At 42.2% G+C, this 18072-nt stretch overlaps 1 protein-coding gene across 1 annotated transcript; it reads left to right on the forward strand.

Annotated features, from left to right (window-relative positions):
* The first annotated feature begins 3033 nt into the window (after positions 1–3033).
* On the forward strand, positions 3034–9894 carry irag3b (inositol 1,4,5-triphosphate receptor associated 3b). The gene is made up of 12 exons (XM_089133352.1): positions 3034–4882; positions 4996–5068; positions 5450–5480; positions 5558–5698; positions 7307–7438; positions 7506–7650; positions 8596–8630; positions 8867–8914; positions 8992–9077; positions 9154–9222; positions 9399–9506; positions 9570–9894. Exons 1-12 carry the CDS (start codon positions 4834–4836, stop codon positions 9712–9714), a joined length of 1062 nt encoding a protein of 353 aa, XP_088989478.1. The 5' UTR covers positions 3034–4833; the 3' UTR covers positions 9715–9894.
* Positions 9895–18072: the final 8178 nt, after the last annotated feature.

Here is an 18072-nt window from a genome sequence, read left to right on the forward strand (position 1 = left end):
GTGTTTTTGAAGATCAGTGGGTGTTTTATAAGATCATCGGGGTGTTTTTGGGGTGTTTTGAGGGTCATTAAGAACTTAATTACTTAATTTATGTGAGTGTTTTGAGTTTTAGTGGGTGTTTTTGAAGATCAGTGGGTGTTTTATAAGATCATCGGGGTGTTTTTGGGGTGTTTTGAGGGTCATTAAGAACTTAATTACTTAATTTATGCGAGTGTTTTGAGTTTTAGTGGGTGTTTTTGGAGATTAGTGGGTGTTTTATAAGATAATTGGGGTGTTTTGAGGGTCATTAAGTACTTGATTACTTAATTTATGTGAGTGTTTTGAGTTTTAGTGGGTGTTTTTGAAGATCAGTGGGTGTTTTATAAGATCATCGGGGTGTTTTTGGGGTGTTTTGAGGGTCATTAAGAACTTAATTACTTAATTTATGCGAGTGTTTTGAGTTTTAGTGGGTGTTTTTGAAGATCAGTGGGTGTTTTATAAGATCATCGGGGTGTTTTTGGGGTGTTTTGAGGGTCATTAAGAACTTAATTACTTAATTTATGCGAGTGTTTTGAGTTTTAGTGGGTGTTTTTGAAGATCGATGGGTGTTTTATGAGATAATAGGGGTGTTTTGAGGGTCATTAAGTACTTGATTACTTAATTTATGTGAGTGTTTTGAGTTTTAGTGGGTGTTTTTGAAGATCAGTGGGTGTTTTATAAGATCATCGGGGTGTTTTTGGGGTGTTTTGAGGGTCATTAAGAACTTAATTACTTAATTTATGCGAGTGTTTTGAGTTTTAGTGGGTGTTTTTGAAGATCGATGGGTGTTTTATGAGATCATTGGGGTGTTTTGAGGGTCATTAAGTACTTGATTACTTAATTTATGTGAGTGTTTTGAGTTTTAGTGGGTGTTTTTGAAGATCAGTGGGTGTTTTATAAGATCATCGGGGTGTTTTTGGGGTGTTTTGAGGGTCATTAAGAACTTAATTACTTAATTTATGTGAGTGTTTTGAGTTTTAGTGGGTGTTTTTGAAGATCAGTGGGTGTTTTATAAGATCATCGGGGTGTTTTTGGGGTGTTTTGAGGGTCATTAAGAACTTAATTACTTAATTTATGCGAGTGTTTTGAGTTTTAGTGGGTGTTTTTGAAGATCGATGGGTGTTTTATGAGATCATTGGGGTGTTTTGAGGGTCATTAAGTACTTGATTACTTAATTTATGTGAGTGTTTTGAGTTTTAGTGGGTGTTTTTGAAGATCAATGGGTGTTTTATAAGATCATCGGGGTGTGTTTGAGGGGTTTTGGGGTGTTTTGAGGGTCATTAAGAACTTAATTACTTAATTTATGCGAGTGTTTTGAGTTTTAGTGGGTGTTTTTGGAGATTAGTGGGTGTTTTATAAGATAATTGGGGTGTTTTGAGGGTCATTAAGTACTTGATTACTTAATTTATGTGAGTGTTTTGAGTTTTAGTGGGTGTTTTTGGAGATTAGTGGGTGTTTTATAAGATAATTGGGGTGTTTTGAGGGTCATTAAGTACTTGATTACTTAATTTATGCGAGTGTTTTGAGTTTTAGTGGGTGTTTTTGGAGATTAGTGGGTGTTTTATAAGATAATTGGGGTGTTTTGAGGGTCATTAAGTACTTGATTACTTAATTTATGCGAGTGTTTTGAGTTTTAGTGGGTGTTTTTGAAGATCAGTGGGTGTTTTATAAGATCATCGGGGTGTTTTTGGGGTGTTTTGAGGGTCATTAAGAACTTAATTACTTAATTTATGCGAGTGTTTTGAGTTTTAGTGGGTGTTTTTGAAGATCGATGGGTGTTTTATGAGATCATTGGGGTGTTTTGAGGGTCATTAAGTACTTGATTACTTAATTTATGTGAGTGTTTTGAGTTTTAGTGGGTGTTTTTGAAGATCAATGGGTGTTTTATAAGATCATCGGGGTGTGTTTGAGGGGTTTTGGGGTGTTTTGAGGGTCATTAAGAACTTAATTACTTAATTTATGCGAGTGTTTTGAGTTTTAGTGGGTGTTTTTGGAGATTAGTGGGTGTTTTATAAGATAATTGGGGTGTTTTGAGGGTCATTAAGTACTTGATTACTTAATTTATGTGAGTGTTTTGAGTTTTAGTGGGTGTTTTTGGAGATTAGTGGGTGTTTTATAAGATAATTGGGGTGTTTTGAGGGTCATTAAGTACTTGATTACTTAATTTATGCGAGTGTTTTGAGTTTTAGTGGGTGTTTTTGGAGATTAGTGGGTGTTTTATAAGATAATTGGGGTGTTTTGAGGGTCATTAAGTACTTGATTACTTAATTTATGCGAGTGTTTTGAGTTTTAGTGGGTGTTTTTGAAGATCAATGGGTGTTTTATAAGATCATCGGGGTGTGTTTGAGGGGTTTTGGGGTGTTTTGAGGGTTATTAAGTACTTGATTACTTAATTTATGCGAGTGTTTTGAGTTTTAGTGGGTGTTTTTGAAGATCAATGGGTGTTTTATAAAATCATCGGGGTGTGTTTGAGGGGTTTTGGGGTGTTTTGAGGGTTATTAAGTACTTGATTACTTAATTTATGCGAGTGTTTTGAGTTTTAGTGGGTGTTTTTGAAGATCAATGGGTGTTTTATAAGATCATCGGGGTGTGTTTGAGGGGTTTTGGGGTGTTTTGAGGGTCATTAAGAACTTAATTACTTAATTTATGCGAGTGTTTTGAGTTTTAGTGGGTGTTTTTGAAGATCAATGGGTGTTTTATAAGATCATCGGGGTGTGTTTGAGGGGTTTTGGGGTGTTTTGAGGGTCATTAAGAACTTAATTACTTAATTTATGCGAGTGTTTTGAGTTTTAGTGGGTGTTTTTGAAGATCAGTGGGTGTTTTATAAGATCATCGGGGTGTGTTTGAGGGGTTTTGGGGTGTTTTGAGGGTCATTAAGTACTTGATTACTTAATTTATGCGAGTGTTTTGAGTTTTAGTGGGTGTTTTTGAAGATCAGTGGGTGTTTTAAGATCATCGGGGTGTGTTTGAGGGGTTTTGAGGTGTTTTGAGGGTCGTTAAGTACTTGATTACTTAATTTATGCGAGTGTTTTGAGTTTTAGTGGGTGTTTTTGAAGATCAATGGGTGTTTTATAAGATCATCGGGGTGTGTTTGAGGGGTTTTGGGGTGTATTTTGATGTTCACTGAGGTGTTTTCGAGGCCCATTGTGGGATTTAGGAGTCGTGATGCACCGGGTCAGGGAGAGGTTCGCGAGGTACGTGCTCTTCCTCTGCGTTGTGCTCTTCGGTCAGGTGTTTTCCTGGACGTGACGTGCGTTTCCTCCTTTACAGTATGCATGTTTCCTCTTAGCTGGAGGTCGTGACCCCTCGTTCGGTTTCAGTGGTTTCCTCTCTTCAAGGCATTAGGAACAATCGTATGGGTCACAGGATAACACACGCCCATCTGAACCTGATTATGATTATCGTTATGAGTGATTGCTTGTGTATGACCTTTGTTTTAAGTGTGTGTGTGAGAATGTGAATGTGCTCTGCAGATGTTGTATGAACAATGTGGCCCCAGGCAGCATAACTCGCCCTCTTTCCATTGTGTGTGTGTGTGTGAGAGAGAGAGAGAGAGTGTGTGTGTTTGTTTTTGTGATTTATGAGGACAGAAATGTGTATAATGACATGAGTATTACACTGGTATTTCAATATGAACTTGATTTATTAGAAGATTTCAAGCGCCCGGTCTCAGATCAGTTGGACGTGGCTGTGATTACAAGAGGTAAAAACGATATAAATACTGTTGGTTTTCTCACACAAACCGCTCGTTTCGTGTCTTAGGCCGTTAATGTGTACTTACATTTACGAGTCATTAAATCATGTTTAATTTGGACTTCTCTGTGCTGCTCTTTGAGGTGGTGACCATAGACCTCCATTATATGACCGACAGACAAGAACGGTTTGACCTAAAAATATTAAAATTTAAAATACTGTGGAAACAAAGACACCTACATCTTGGATGCCCTTGAGGAAAGATAAAACTTATTAAAATTGATTTTAAAGTGAACTATCCCTTTAAAAAACACAATAGAGTGTGTGTATGAGTGATGGGTAGGTTTAGGGGTCGGGTTAGTGTGTGTGTGTGTGTGTTCCCTGTCCCAGCAAGAGGTCTGATTCCAGTCCGGATCTCCCGCTGACTAACACAAAGGGGTTTAAGTGTTTGAACAGGCTTTGGTCACACGAGATGCTGAAATCTGCCTAGCTCAGATTAGCCGGATCAGCGTCGGATCATGCGGCCGACAGGAATGTTGAATGTGCGGTTATGAAACCAAACTCATAAATTCATAAACGTATCGCTGAATTACCCTGAGAAGATTTCTTTAAGGTTGTCTGGAGTGTTTTTAAAATGTATTTTTTATTAAGATACTTTGCTAGCTTGATTGTTTGTAAGTTTTGGAGTAATTCAGTTCTCCACGTCCTCTTGTGGTCAGATATGGAATTAAATCCTGTATTTTGCTTTCTTACGGTTTCACAACTGGGATATTAAAAACAATAAAATGTATAAAATTAAATATAATTTTAAAAAAAAGTTAAATTTGGTGTTTTACTATATACATATATATTATTATTATTATTTTTTTTTTTCATTTTTAAATATTCTCTGCAGGGATTTATTGATGCTCTCTATTTGACTTTTATATCTATAATGTTATATGTTTGTGTGATTGAGTGATTTTCAGGCTCTGTAAACACAGGTTCCTCCTGCAATCTCTCATGCCGTTGGCTATAAGCGCTAAGAAGATTACGACTGACTCTTTATCTCTGAACACGACACAAACGGTAGGAAGAAACTGGTGTTTTATTGGTTTCTTAGTGTGTATTATCAGCAGATGAATGAATGATTATACTGGAATACTGGGAGACAGTGACGACAGCGATGACGGTATGACACACACTTAATTTTAGTTTTTATTTTAAACATAGTAGGCCTACCAGTTTTGATCTCTAACATATTGAGATAAACACTAACTTTAGTTGGTTATTCCCGCTAAACAGATCCAAACTCAAAGAACCTGCTGGCGGCGTCCTGGGAGAAGTTATCCGTCATGGACAGACTGGGATTAAAGAGGTAAAGAAGATTATAAAGTAAATGGTTAAACTATCTTTACAAAAGATTTCGCTGCTTCAGATGCAATATAATGTGGACAACATTGAATAAATACATTTGTCAGGTTAGATAGTGATAATTAATCACTCAAACCCCTTTATCTAAACCTCTCTACACAACCGCTGGACTCATCCGCCATGTCTGTAGTTTTACTGTTTGTAGTTCTAACCGAATCCTCGTCCAGGCAATATCAGCCGTTAGACTGCATCGATCTGAAACACACAGAGTAATCAATATGAGGAATCAGCATTTTAATATGATAACAAGTGTAATAAAGACCCGCTGAAACACACTCCCAGTGTCAGACTGCTAATGCTAACGCTAACAGGACGTTTCTCACAGCAGTGTGGAGATGACGGAGGACGAGGTCGAGGTGAGTCTCTCTCAGAGTGAGTGTGTGTTAGATATAACATCTCCAGACGTCACTAACCCCTGTGAACACACACGCAGAGCGCGTTTACCCAGTTTGCACTGGGGTTTGGCTGTGACCAGTACACGCTAACGCAGCGGCTTCAAGCGGAGCATCACGAGCGTGTCGTCGCGGAGGAGAATCTGCAGAGAGAGCTGCTACACACCCGAGAGATGCTGCAGGTACAGCAGAACACACACCTGAGCGTCGCAAGGGCATTCTGGGTACATTCGTTCAGCTCAGCTCATAGATCCGCTGCACTTTGAGAGTTTAAATTTAGAGCGCTGACGCAAATTTAGTTTGTTGAGCAAAGTTCGTGCATTGGTAGCTATCTTAACTTTAACAGCGACTCAAAACTCTTTTCAGTTGATATAATATCTATATTACGCTAGATAACACTACTACTAATAATAATAGAATTTATAATAATAATATAAATATAATAATATTTTTATCTCACAGTTGCGAGTTTATGTCTCAAACACGCAATTGCTAGTCTTTTATTACAGACTATCTTGATAGTCTGACTTTATAACGCAATTGCGAGTTATCTTGCAATTCTGACTTTATAACGCAATAGAGTGCCGAAGTTACGACGTCACTCTGTAGGCCAAAACGCGGAAGTGAGCATTTTAGCATTTTAGCACTATGTTAGCATTTCAAGTTAGCATTTTAGCACTACGGTTCCCTCGCTCTAAAGCCTATTTTTGAATGGGTTTTTGCTAAATCGCCTGAAATAAGGTTTGTGGTGAACAGAGCCTCGAAATATTTTCACGTTTTGATCTCTGACATAGAACACACAGTTATAACCTGCTTGTGTTTTTTTAAACTTTATTGTGTCTGATTGTGTTTTTTAAAATCTTTATATAGGCTTCAAAATGTATAAATTTTGGATTAACTTGTAAAGATTACCTTGCTAGACAAAACGTGTAAGAGTCATAAACACTCAAACATATTTTTTGCGATTTTCCAAAAGTCTATGGGGAAAATGCATTGCTTTTCGACCGAGGGAACCCATGCGCCGCTAGCTTCCGAGTCGTCCTACAAAGTGACGTCATCACTTCGGCACTCTATTGCAAGTTTATATCTCACAATTCTGACTTTTTCGCACTCAATTGTGAGTTTATATCTTGCCAACTTTATATATACTTCGTTAATTTGCAAGACGAAACACGTTCAAATGATGAACGTTCACTTTATGATGGTTAAATTTAGCCGCTAATCCACGAATCGCATGCGTGTCTAACCGTTGGGGCTGATCCGTGCTGTTGTATCTTCAGTGGGTGGGGTTTATGGGAGAATGGGTGTGGTCAAAGTGCAAGTGGGTGGGGCTAGTTCATTGATTGACTGTTCTCACTAAACTTTGATCCGTTACACCCCTAATAATGAATGAACACGTTTATCATCACGACTGCTATCTTATGGTGCGTTCAAGTCGTCCTGGGAAGTTCGTACGTACCAGGCGGGAAATCGTAAGATCGCAAATACAGCAAGGTTCTTGAACTCTACTTCTAGAAAATGAAGAACAAAGAAATGTGCATCTGGTGTGCTTTGCTTTTTATTATTTAAATTAATTTATGGAGCCACTGCAAACTTTATCGTTAATCGTTAAATACCCTACTTAAGTATTGTGTTATCCCGCCATGTTTTTCACTGACTCGTATTTATGACATTGTGGAGGCGTTCATGTGCGTTCAACTTGTAAACACGATCTCTACGAGATGATTCGAACACATTATTAGCTTTATGAGGAGATTGTGAGCGTTATAAGGGTTTGTGCTGTCCTGCAGGTGTTGTACGAGCGTCTTCCAGATGTGGACGGCAGAGAGATGGTGGAACAGATGAAGAACAGCCTCCAGATGCTGGAGAGCAACGTAGACACCGTAGCGAAAACAGCAGAGATGCTCGGAGCCGCACACCAGGTACTTCACATCACAAGACGCGCGTTGACCTTTCACAAACCTTTTCACAACCATGTTTGCGCATCAGGAAGCGCGCGTCAGTCACGCCGTGGAAATGATGTCGATTCACGTGGAGCATCTCAAGAAACGTCACGCTTCAGAGAGCGAGGAGATGCTGGAGGCCAGGAAGATGCTGCACAGGAGGAAGCGTCGGTTACACAGCGACTCCACAGGTCAGTGCTGCCCCCTAGTGGCCTGGAGGGCAAATTAACCTGTCATCTTAGGGGCCGCTTACACGACACCGTTTTCAACTAAAAATGTAAAACTTTTTAGGCGTTTTGGCCGTTCATTTACACGACAACGGCGTTACGTGACAACAACTTTTGAAAACAGGTTTCAGTGCTGCCCCCTAGTGGCCTGGAGGGCAAATGAACCTGTCATCTTAGGGGCCACTTACACGACACCGTTTTCAATGGAAAATGTAAAACTTTTTAGGCGTTTTGGCCGTTCATTTACACGACAACGGCGTTACGTGACAACAACTTTTGAAAACAGGTTTCAGTGCTGCCCCCTAGTGGCCTGGAGGGCAAATGAACCGGTCATCTTAGGGGCCACTTACACGACACCGTTTTCAATGGAAAATGTAAAACTTTTTAGGCGTTTTGGCCGTTCATTTACACGACAACGGCGTTACGTGACAACAACTTTTGAAAACAGGTTTCAGTGCTGCCCCCTAGTGGCCTGGAGGGCAAATGAACCTGTCATCTTAGGGGCCACTTACACGACACCGTTTTTCAACACTGTTTTAGCCATTCATTTACACAACAAGGGCATTACGACAACCACTTTTGAAAATGGGTTTCAACGCTGCCCCCTAGTGGCCTGGAGAGTAAATAAACCTGTCGTCTAAGGGGCCGCTTACACCTTTTTTTAAGCAAAAACATCAAACTTTTTATGCATTTTGGCCCTTCATTTACACAACAACTGCATTTTAGGTTCCTGAAAACACACAGTTTTGATAAAGGGTTTCAAAGTGCAAGTTTTTGAAAACGCCATCTACTGGCCTGGGAGCAGAATACAACGTTTTTAGACGTTGAATATTTGGCAATCTTTACGTGAAGAAAAAAGTAAGCATATCGTTGTCATGTAAATGTACCCATATATTTTTCCTCGAACAGATGACCGGGACCTGTTCAGACATTTATCACAACAGGTAACTGACCATCATTTACCTATTAGACTAAATCAGTGACTCGTATCAGTGTCTCTAGACTTTACTTTGTGAACTAGAGACCCTTTTTGTAGCTTTATGCCACTCTTTTCCATAGAATGAAAGTTCATAGTGACCAAACCTCTATGTTGTTTGGAACTTGATGGATGTTCTGACTATCGCTGTAATTATCACTATATGTGTTCAACCATCAATAATTGGCTACGCTTATGTCGTAGCCAATACGCCGCAGGGTCAGCATCACATTACTCCCGACTCAATCTGAGGTACGTTTCGTGTTCATATTCCAATGTTTGCTTCTGGTTTGATGTCTGGAGGTTTTACGAGGTTTATATCGCTGCAGTTGAAGCGTCTAGAAGCTTCGTTTATGGAGAACTGCGAAACCGGTGCGGACGCAAACGCAGAGTTTGATCCGCAAGAAGACCCGAGGTAATACTAGACTAGACTAGTAGCTTTACCTTTATTTAGCCCGAAAATATGACTGTTTCCTATTTGCGTCTCTCAGACAGGAAGTAGATTCTCCTGTGAGCAGTCTAAACCAAGATGATGATGGCGACAGCGGTGTGTTTCAAAGGTAAAACGCGTGACATATGCGAACACAAACCGAGCCGCACAGGTGTGTCTGTGGCGATAGCCAACAATACATTGTATGGGTCAAAATTATAGATTTTTCTTTTATGCCAAAAATCATTTGGACATATATATTCCTTCACCACATAATTACATGTGACCGATCTTTGTATTTGACAGTGTGACGCAAATCACGTGCCATCGCCGTCGTTATCCTCCAATCAAGCCCAAAGAAAGTTCATGTGAGGGGGAGGAGTCAGAACAAGGGGAGGAGTCCAACCCTGAAATGTGCGTTTACAGTCATCTTCATTATAATTTATGCGCATAACCACTGACATGATATGTTTGCAGGCGTCTCGTGGCACGTCAGCGCCCCCTGGTGTCCTGGAGGTTACCTCACGGACGGATCGTCACAGTGATTTCGTTCGTGTTTGGTCTGATAATGCTGATGGCGACTCTTTTATATGTATTTGTGAGTGTTTGTTTAAATCGCTGATGGTTTAGTGCTGTTATAGATCTTAAAGGACTAGTTTAGGTATGAATAAACACCCTGTCGTAACTGAATAATGACTGTTTCTGTTTTGAATTGAGTTTGAGATTATTTCACACTACATTTAAGGAAGTTGCAATAACTTATTTCCATTTTGGTCTTTGATTTTTTTTTTTTTTTTTTTTTAACGAGACAAGTGTCACTGATTGTGGGTTTCCACCAGGTGGCGCTAGTGAGTCACTCTAATTCATTCACTCATAGACAGCAGATGAATTTAACTGGATTATAGAGTTAAATTCACTTTAATCCTTGTGAATGTGGCTGCTAGTGTGTCCTGAACGCAATACTAACAGATTGGCATTAAATATTCTTGTTTATTTCAACTGAATGTCCTCCTTTCTCCTGAAATAGGTGTGTGACGCTCACAAAAATAGGTTTTATTTAGAATTTTATCCTTTGCTTTCTTTCCTTTTATTATAAGTTAAATAATATTGAGAGACTACACAGAAGCACACAATGACATGCTGTTTCATAGAAAAGACACTAGGTGGCAGTACCTTTCAGTCGCGTCACTCGGGGACCCTTAGCGAGGCGCGGAAGAAGACAAGCTCATATTCCGGTTGAATGGAAAAAGAGCAACTGTTGTCCCGTGTCTCTTCTAACTAAGAAATATATTTAATATTTCCAGGTTAGTTTCACAACTTTTATATGACTACTAAGAGTTGTAATCTAATTTGAATCCCCGGTGATGTGTGGTTGACAAGCGAAAGGTATGTTAAGTGTGTAAATGATAAAGTCTAAAGAAAACAGTGTAAAGATGAGGAAATGGCGGCCGATGCTCGCGCTAAGGTTTCCTTTTATATATTCCTAACGGCTCAGGATATTTATGAGTTATTACTGTATGTGTAAAGTTAATGTGTGTGTAAGACTATACATTACTAATGTACAGAGTAAAAGCATTCACAGATGTAGCTTTGGGTGAAACGCACGTGGTAGCATTGAATGCACACATGTGGTAATATTAGACTGTAAAACAGTTTCAGTTCATAAAAATCAAGAGTAAAAGTTAGGAGACAAATGTTTACTATTGAAGTTTGTTCTTGTTTAATGTAATTTAATTGAACCTAACCTAACTGCAAATGGGATCTATTCTGTTTTATTAAGTGAACACTTAAATTTATGTAAAATGTATAATGTATACAGAAATACTCGTTTAATGAGAGATAACAGAGAAGGTGGTTTAGAGAGAAAATGTGTGTTTAAGAGAAAACTGTGAAGGTTGAGGAAATATGTGAAGATACATTTATGTGGAAATGTACATTTTGACGAATATGTAATTTCGTGTTATCCAATTGTGGATATTACCTGTGTTTCAGTACAGAGCAACCAAAAATAACAGGAATAATTCTCTATGGCAGATATAAGGTTGAAATGTTGTTAATAAAATCATATTCCGGTTGAATGGAAAAAGAGCAACTGTTGTCCCGTGTCTCTTCTAACTAAGAAATATATTTAATATTTCCAGGTTAGTTTCACAACTTTTATATGACTACTAAGAGTTGTAATCTAATTTGAATCCCCGGTGATGTGTGGTTGACAAGCGAAAGAGCACTTCGACCAGGAGTATCAAAATATATCTGCTAACGGACTCCTGGCTGGGACCCGTTACAGATTCTTGGGGGCTCGTCCGGGATCCTTCGGCGCCACCTAGCGGAGCGGGAGCCGAATGATGACAACACTGACCAGTGTTTAACCCTGCCCTGTCGTGGAACTGCGAACGAGTGGAGGTCTGTGATCTGGAGCCGACTGCATCATCGCCGAATCGTGTTGCTGGCCGTGGGGAGACAGGAAGCCATCATGTCGCGTGGTGAGAGGAAAAGCCTAGTGTGGGACATTAGGAAAAGCCTACTTACCCTGTCAGCTGGAGAGCTTCTTCAGATCGCCAAAGCGGTGGAGCCAGTGTCGAGCGAGGACCAGGCAGAGCTTGTGGAGGGAGACGAGGAAGGATGTTACGATTACATCAACTCGTTCATGTACAGTAAGCAGTTACTTGACACGGAGGACGAGGGTATGGTTCAGTTGTTGATATTGAAAGACACTATTGATGATGTGGTGAAATGTCGTGATGATGATGATGTGTCGATGTCAAATGTAGAAGGTGATTCTGAATTACATACTGTGCAGGGTCGGGGTAAGCTTGATGACCGTGTTGATTTTATGGAAAGTTCAGTCATTACACAAACAGCCCCTGAAAACACCACAGACACTTTCAGACAGAGCCACCACAGATTCAATGTAGGTAGAGCTGCGTCACCTAGTGATATTGCTGCACTAGATTCAGGTCCAAAAGCACCAGCAATGTTAAATACACCTGACACAGCTAATACTGAGTTACTTAAAGTGCTAGCTAGCTATGAAGAAATTAGCAAGAAACTCGTACAGTGCTTACCAACACATGCTGTACCACCGCAAACACAGTTAACCCAATCCTCAGGCATTCTTCAACAGCCAGACAGAAAACCACCGAGTGAACTCACCTCTCAGTCAGCACGTGAGGGAGTGGCGTCCTTAAGGGAACTCAGCTACCTGCCACGGAGAGAGTTCAAAGTGCAAGGCGGACAGATCGGTGACCAATCTTCAGACATCAGTTATAACAATGTCTGTAGACAAATTGATGATGGAATCAAAGAAGGATTTCCAGATTCAGAAATTGTTCGTGGTGTGCTGAGAATCATGAAACCAGGCATATTCAAAGAAATGTTGATAAACAAAGACGACATGACAGTTACCGAACTCAAGGGGTTTCTTCAAACTCACCTAAGAGAAAAAAACAGCACAGAGTTATTTCAAGAGTTGATGTGCACGAAACAAGATGAGAACGAGACACCACAACAGTTTCTTTATCGCCTAATAGGTTTAAAGCAACGCATCCTGTTGACATCAAAGCTGGCTGACACTAACATTAAATACTCTACAGCTACAGTGCAAGATGTTTTCTTACATACCGTGTACCAAGGCTTTGGACACAAACACAGTGACATACGCAGAGAACTGAAACCTTTGTTGACCAACAGTGGGGTCACTGATGAGATGATTCTGCGTCATGTGATGAAAATCACTAGTGAAGAAAATGAGAGAATGAAAAGACTTGGCTCATCCCGCCGACAGACCGTAACGAATGCGCATAGCGCACAGCTTGAGTCCGATGTGGTAAAGACACTTAACACAAAGTCAGAGGGTGTAGAGTCCAAATCAAAACAAACAAAAGCAGATCCGTTGAGAGAGCTCACAACCAAAGTCGAGGAGCTCACCAGACTGGTTGAGACTATGCAAAAACAAAACCAACAACAGCTAACTCACATTGGGCGTCAGTACGGTCACAACAGGACACCGTCAAGACGTGGAAAACCCTATGGTTGTCCAAGCTGCGTGGAACAAGACAGACAAGACTGTAACCACTGTTTCACATGTGGGGAGGAAGGACATCGTGCAGCAGGCTGTTTAAAACGACCAAAGAGACAGGGAAACTCCAATCGGGCACTGGAGAGGGACATCTAGTGGCCGGGTCTGGAAATAAGTCCCAACCTGAAAGTGAGGCCGGTAATGACCAGTTGCACCGTTCTTCACCCTCAACCCCATTAACTCCAAGCACATTAAGTCACTGTAACCAAGTATCTCAGCTCCCTCCCCAGTCACCACGTGAAGCTAAAGCTAGAGCGGTTGCTGGTCTGATTGGCAAAAAGGCCCTAGTTCAGAGTTATCTAAATGGCTTAGCAGTCACTTCTTTGCTCGACTCTGGGTCCCAAGTCAGTATAGTCAGTCGCTCCTGGAAAGAAGAGTACCTACCTGACGTCAGTATTCACTCTGTCTCCGAGATCTTAGGAGAGGAGGAGCTGAAAGTTATTGCAGCAAATGGCAGTATCATTCCATATGATGGGTGGGTAGCCATCACAGTGAACTTGCCAGGGAATTTAGACCCCAGCCTGTCCATTAGTGTGCCATTCCTCATCAGCAGCTACCCCATGGATAAACCATTGATTGGCTTTAATGTTTTGGAAGTGCTAATTTGTGGAAAGCCCGAGAGACTAGTGCCAGTACTTGCTAGCCTTCTTAGCAATGCCATATCTGTTCCCAAAGAAAAAGCTGAAGCTCTTGTCCACTTTATTCAGACAGCAAAGCCAGTAATGCAGAGGGGACGCTTAAGAACAGGTGCCAAAGATATCGTGCTCCCAGCTGGACAACTGTTGTGGGTGAAGTGTCGGGTTCCATCAAACATGGGTGGCTCTACACGATTAGTGTTGTTTGAGACGGATGAGGACAGCCTACCGCCTGGACAGTGGGAAGCAGGGCCAGGTTTGTTTGAAATCCAGAACCCAACAAAGCCTTATGTCACCATTCCAATTGGCAATAACACCAATCATGAGATCACAATACCACGCAAGACAGCTCTAGGGATCCTGCAGCGTGCTGAAAATGTTGTGGAGGAAGATATTCTGGACAAATCACCGCATGCGGCGACTGTCAGTCAGGTCACCACCACTCAAGTCAGCAACTCAGATTCACCTTTGTGGGACCCACCTGTAAACCTCGACCATCTGGAGGAAGAACAGCAAGAGGCTGCTAGGAAGATGCTTCATGAGGAGTCAAACGCCTTTGCTAGGGATGGAAATGACCTGGGCTGTATTCCAAATCTGCAAATGGTGATCAATCTCAACGACGATATTCCTGTGCAGAGAGCGTACACATCCATTCCCAAACCGCTGTTTAAAGAAGTGAAAGAGTACATTCAAGATCTTCTCGTGAAGGGTTGGATAGTGAAATCTAAGTCTTCCTATTCTGCCCCAGTAGTATGTGTGCGGAAGAAGGACGGCTCTCTCCGTCTCTGTATAGACTATCGTCTTCTAAATCAAAAAACTGTACCCGACAGACATCCTCTACCGCGAATACAGGATTTGATAGACACTCTAGGTGGGTACTCGATGTTCAGCATACTGGACCAAGGTAAAGCTTACCACCAGGGGTTTATGGCTGAAGGGTCACGCCATCTTACTGCCTTCATCACCCCCTGGGGGCTTTACGAATGGGTACGGATCCCATTTGGACTTTCCAATGCACCAGCAGCATTTCAAAGGAGCATGGAGGAGATGCTAGGCTCTCTGAGAGATGAGTACTGCATCCCGTACCTGGATGACCTACTGTGCTACTCCAGATCTTTCAGTGACCACGTGGAGGTGATTCGCAAGGTCCTCCAGGCACTACAGCATCATGGGGTGAAGCTGCGGCCAGAAAAGTGCGAGATGTTTCGGAAGGAGGTTCGCTATGTGGGACGCTTGGTATCGGCTGAGGGAGTGCGAGTTGACCCCAAAGACCTGGAGGCAGTAAGGGCTTTAAAGAACAAAATGCCCCAGACAGTTGGTGATCTCCGAAGAGTTCTTGGTTTCCTGAGCTATTACCGCTCCTACATACAAGATTTCGCTAAAATAGCCAAGCCATTGTATGAGCTGCTCCAAGTTAAGTCCTCCATGCCCCAACCTCTCCCACGTCACTGCAAGTCCAAGGGTCCACAACTGCCATCCAAAACACCCATCATTTGGAATGCTGATCATCAAAACACCTTGGAAAGGCTTGTCAGTATGCTGACCAACCCCCCAGTCCTTGCATATCCTAACTTCGAGGAGCCATTCATCCTACACACGGATGCATCGGAGAAAGGGCTCGGCGCAATCCTCTATCAGCGACAGTGTGGAAAATTGCGAGTCATCGGATATGGATCACGAACTCTGACACCTGCTGAAAGGAACTATCGACTTCACAGCGGAAAACTTGAGTTCCTTGCTCTGAAGTGGGCAGTGTGTGAGAAATTTAGAGATTATCTCTTCTATGCTCCACATTTCACCATCTACACTGATAACAATCCACTTACTTACGTCATGAGCACTGCGAAACTCAATGCAGTTGGACACCGCTGGGTTGGAGAATTGTCAGAGTTCCACTTCAACATCAAATACAGACCTGGAAAAAGCAATATAGATGCCGACACGCTCTCACGCATCCCACTCGATATTGACAACTTTGTGGCGACATGCACGGAGGAGTTGTCTCAGGATGTGCTGCGTGCGACTTGGGAAGGGGGTAGAGCAGCCCAAAAGAAAGATGTAGCATGGATTGCTGCACTCTACACCTCCTCTGTTGATTTGATACCACCACCTCATTCACTCTTGCCCAAAATAAGCCACGAAGAGCTGGCAAAAGCCCAACGAGAGGACCCTGGGATAGGGGAAATAATGAGACTGAAAGAGTTAAATAATGGTCTCACTGACGAGGTCAGAAGGTCAGTGAGTGGACTCACTCGCAAGCTCCTTCATGAGTGGAGTCAACTACATTTGGAGAATGGAGTCCTGTATCGCCAAACATCAGAGCGAAAACAGTTAGTCTTACCCACCAAGTATCGGTCAGTTGCCCTAAAGCAGCTACATGACAACATGGGACACATTGGCACTGAACGTGTGCTTCATCTCGCCAGAGAACGTTTCTATTGGCCACACATGAAGAGGTGTATAGAGGAGTATGTCACCAGGAGATGCAGCTGCATAAAGCAAAAGAAACCCACCACACATGTGCGTGCGCCAATGGGAGGTCTGACTTCTTCTTCTCCGCTTGATCTGGTTTGCATAGACTACTTACACCTGGAGAAAAGCAAAGGAGGCTATGAGTATATTCTGGTAGTAATAGACCACTTTACCAGATTTGCCCAGGCTTATCCCACCAAAAACAAATCAGGACAAACTGCAGCGGAGCGGATCTACAATGACTATATACCTCGTCTGGGTTATCCGAATCGCCTCCACCATGATCAAGGACGCGAGTTTGAGAACAATCTGTTTCGCACTCTTGGACGGCTGTCAGGGGTCGGACACTCACGAACATCTCCATACCACCCACAGTGTAACCCTGCTGAGAGATTCAACCGTACACTGCTGCAAATGTTACGGACATTGACGGACAGAGAAAAGGAGAGATGGAAAGAACATTTGCCACAAATGATACATGCATATAACTGTACTCGCCACGAGTCCACCGGATACTCACCTCATTACCTGCTGTATGGGCAACACCCCCGTCTCCCCGTGGATCTCTTGTTTGGACTGTTGGGAAACAACGAATCAGTGACACACAAGGGATATGTGGATAAATGGTCAAAAAGGATGACGGAAGCGTATAAGATTGCAAACAAATCCAGCCTGTCATCAAGTGCAAAGAACAAGTCCTACTATGATCAAAAGATGAGGGGCGTGGTCCTGAAACCAGGAGATCGGGTACTGGTCCGAAACATGGGTGAGCGAGGTGGACCCGGCAAGCTACGCTCATACTGGGAGAAGAAAATCTATGTGGTGAAGGAGTCAATCTCAGACAATCCGGTATATGTCATCCATCCTGAGGGAGACCCAAGTGCAAGAGCCAGAACCATACACAGAAATTTGCTGCTGTTAGTGAATGACTTGCCTGTTGACATTCCAGCACAGCCAGCTGACTCTGTTGTAACCCCCCATCAGAGGAAAAAGCAGTCTCAACAGAGGGTGAACTCTGCTGACAAGGATGAGACATCGGACACTGATGAGGAGAATGAGTGGACAGGAGGTTATTGGCTGAGAACACCTATAGCCAGGAAGGAAAATGATCAAGTTAGACATGATGGATCAGCGGCCTCAGAGAGAGAGCAAAGTACAGTGTCAACGTCATCTCCTACAATAGTGCCTGGCCAGACTCCAAAGAAACCTACCGTGACTCACAAAGAACGTCCTGATGCAGTACTGATGAGGGAAATGGGACCTATGGACGCATACTTACCAGATGGACGAGAGACACCTGTAAGAGACTACATACACACAGATGAGGCAAACCTACCTGAAAGAGAGCACGAACAAAAAAGTCCTGAAAAAGAGGATAAACAAAGCTCAACGGATAGAGAAATGGAAGTAATGGGAGAGGAATCGCAGACAAGTAAACAACTTGAGGATACTCGCATATCCCAGCTTGAAGAGACAAATGGACATGAGGAGCAAGTACAGGAAGAAAGACTGACTTCTTCCCCTACTATGACTTGGCCTGAAGAAGAGACACATAGAGAAGTCAGGAGGTCGGCCAGAGAGAGGAGGCCGAGGCCAATATTTACCTATGAGTCACTGGGCCAACCCTCATTACAAACTCATGTAGAGTCCATTTCCTCACAGTCTACCTCACCCCCCCTAACTTTCATGCCACATATACATAGCCAGTTCATTTTACCTACTGCTTACACTCCTCATATGTACATGCCTTATACATATTACATGCCCGTTGCTACACACGTTTACTAGAAAACGA

This window comes from Pimephales promelas, chromosome 2 (genome assembly GCF_988280905.1).
Source record: "Pimephales promelas chromosome 2, fPimPro1.hap1.1, whole genome shotgun sequence".
Taxonomy (NCBI): Eukaryota; Metazoa; Chordata; class Actinopteri; order Cypriniformes; family Leuciscidae; genus Pimephales; species Pimephales promelas.

What these genes read in the sequence shown, in the direction of transcription:
- irag3b (XM_089133352.1), top strand. Translation starts at nt 4,834, where the DNA reads ATGAATGATTATACTGGAATACTGGGAGACAGTGACGACAGCGATGAC. An exon ending in CAGTGACGACAGCGATGACG is followed by an intron (nt 4,883 to 4,995) that starts GTATGACACACA and finishes CCCGCTAAACAG; the next exon opens with ATCCAAACTCAAAGAACCTG. An exon ending in GACAGCGGTGTGTTTCAAAG is followed by an intron (nt 9,223 to 9,398) that starts GTAAAACGCGTG and finishes TGTATTTGACAG; the next exon opens with TGTGACGCAAATCACGTGCC.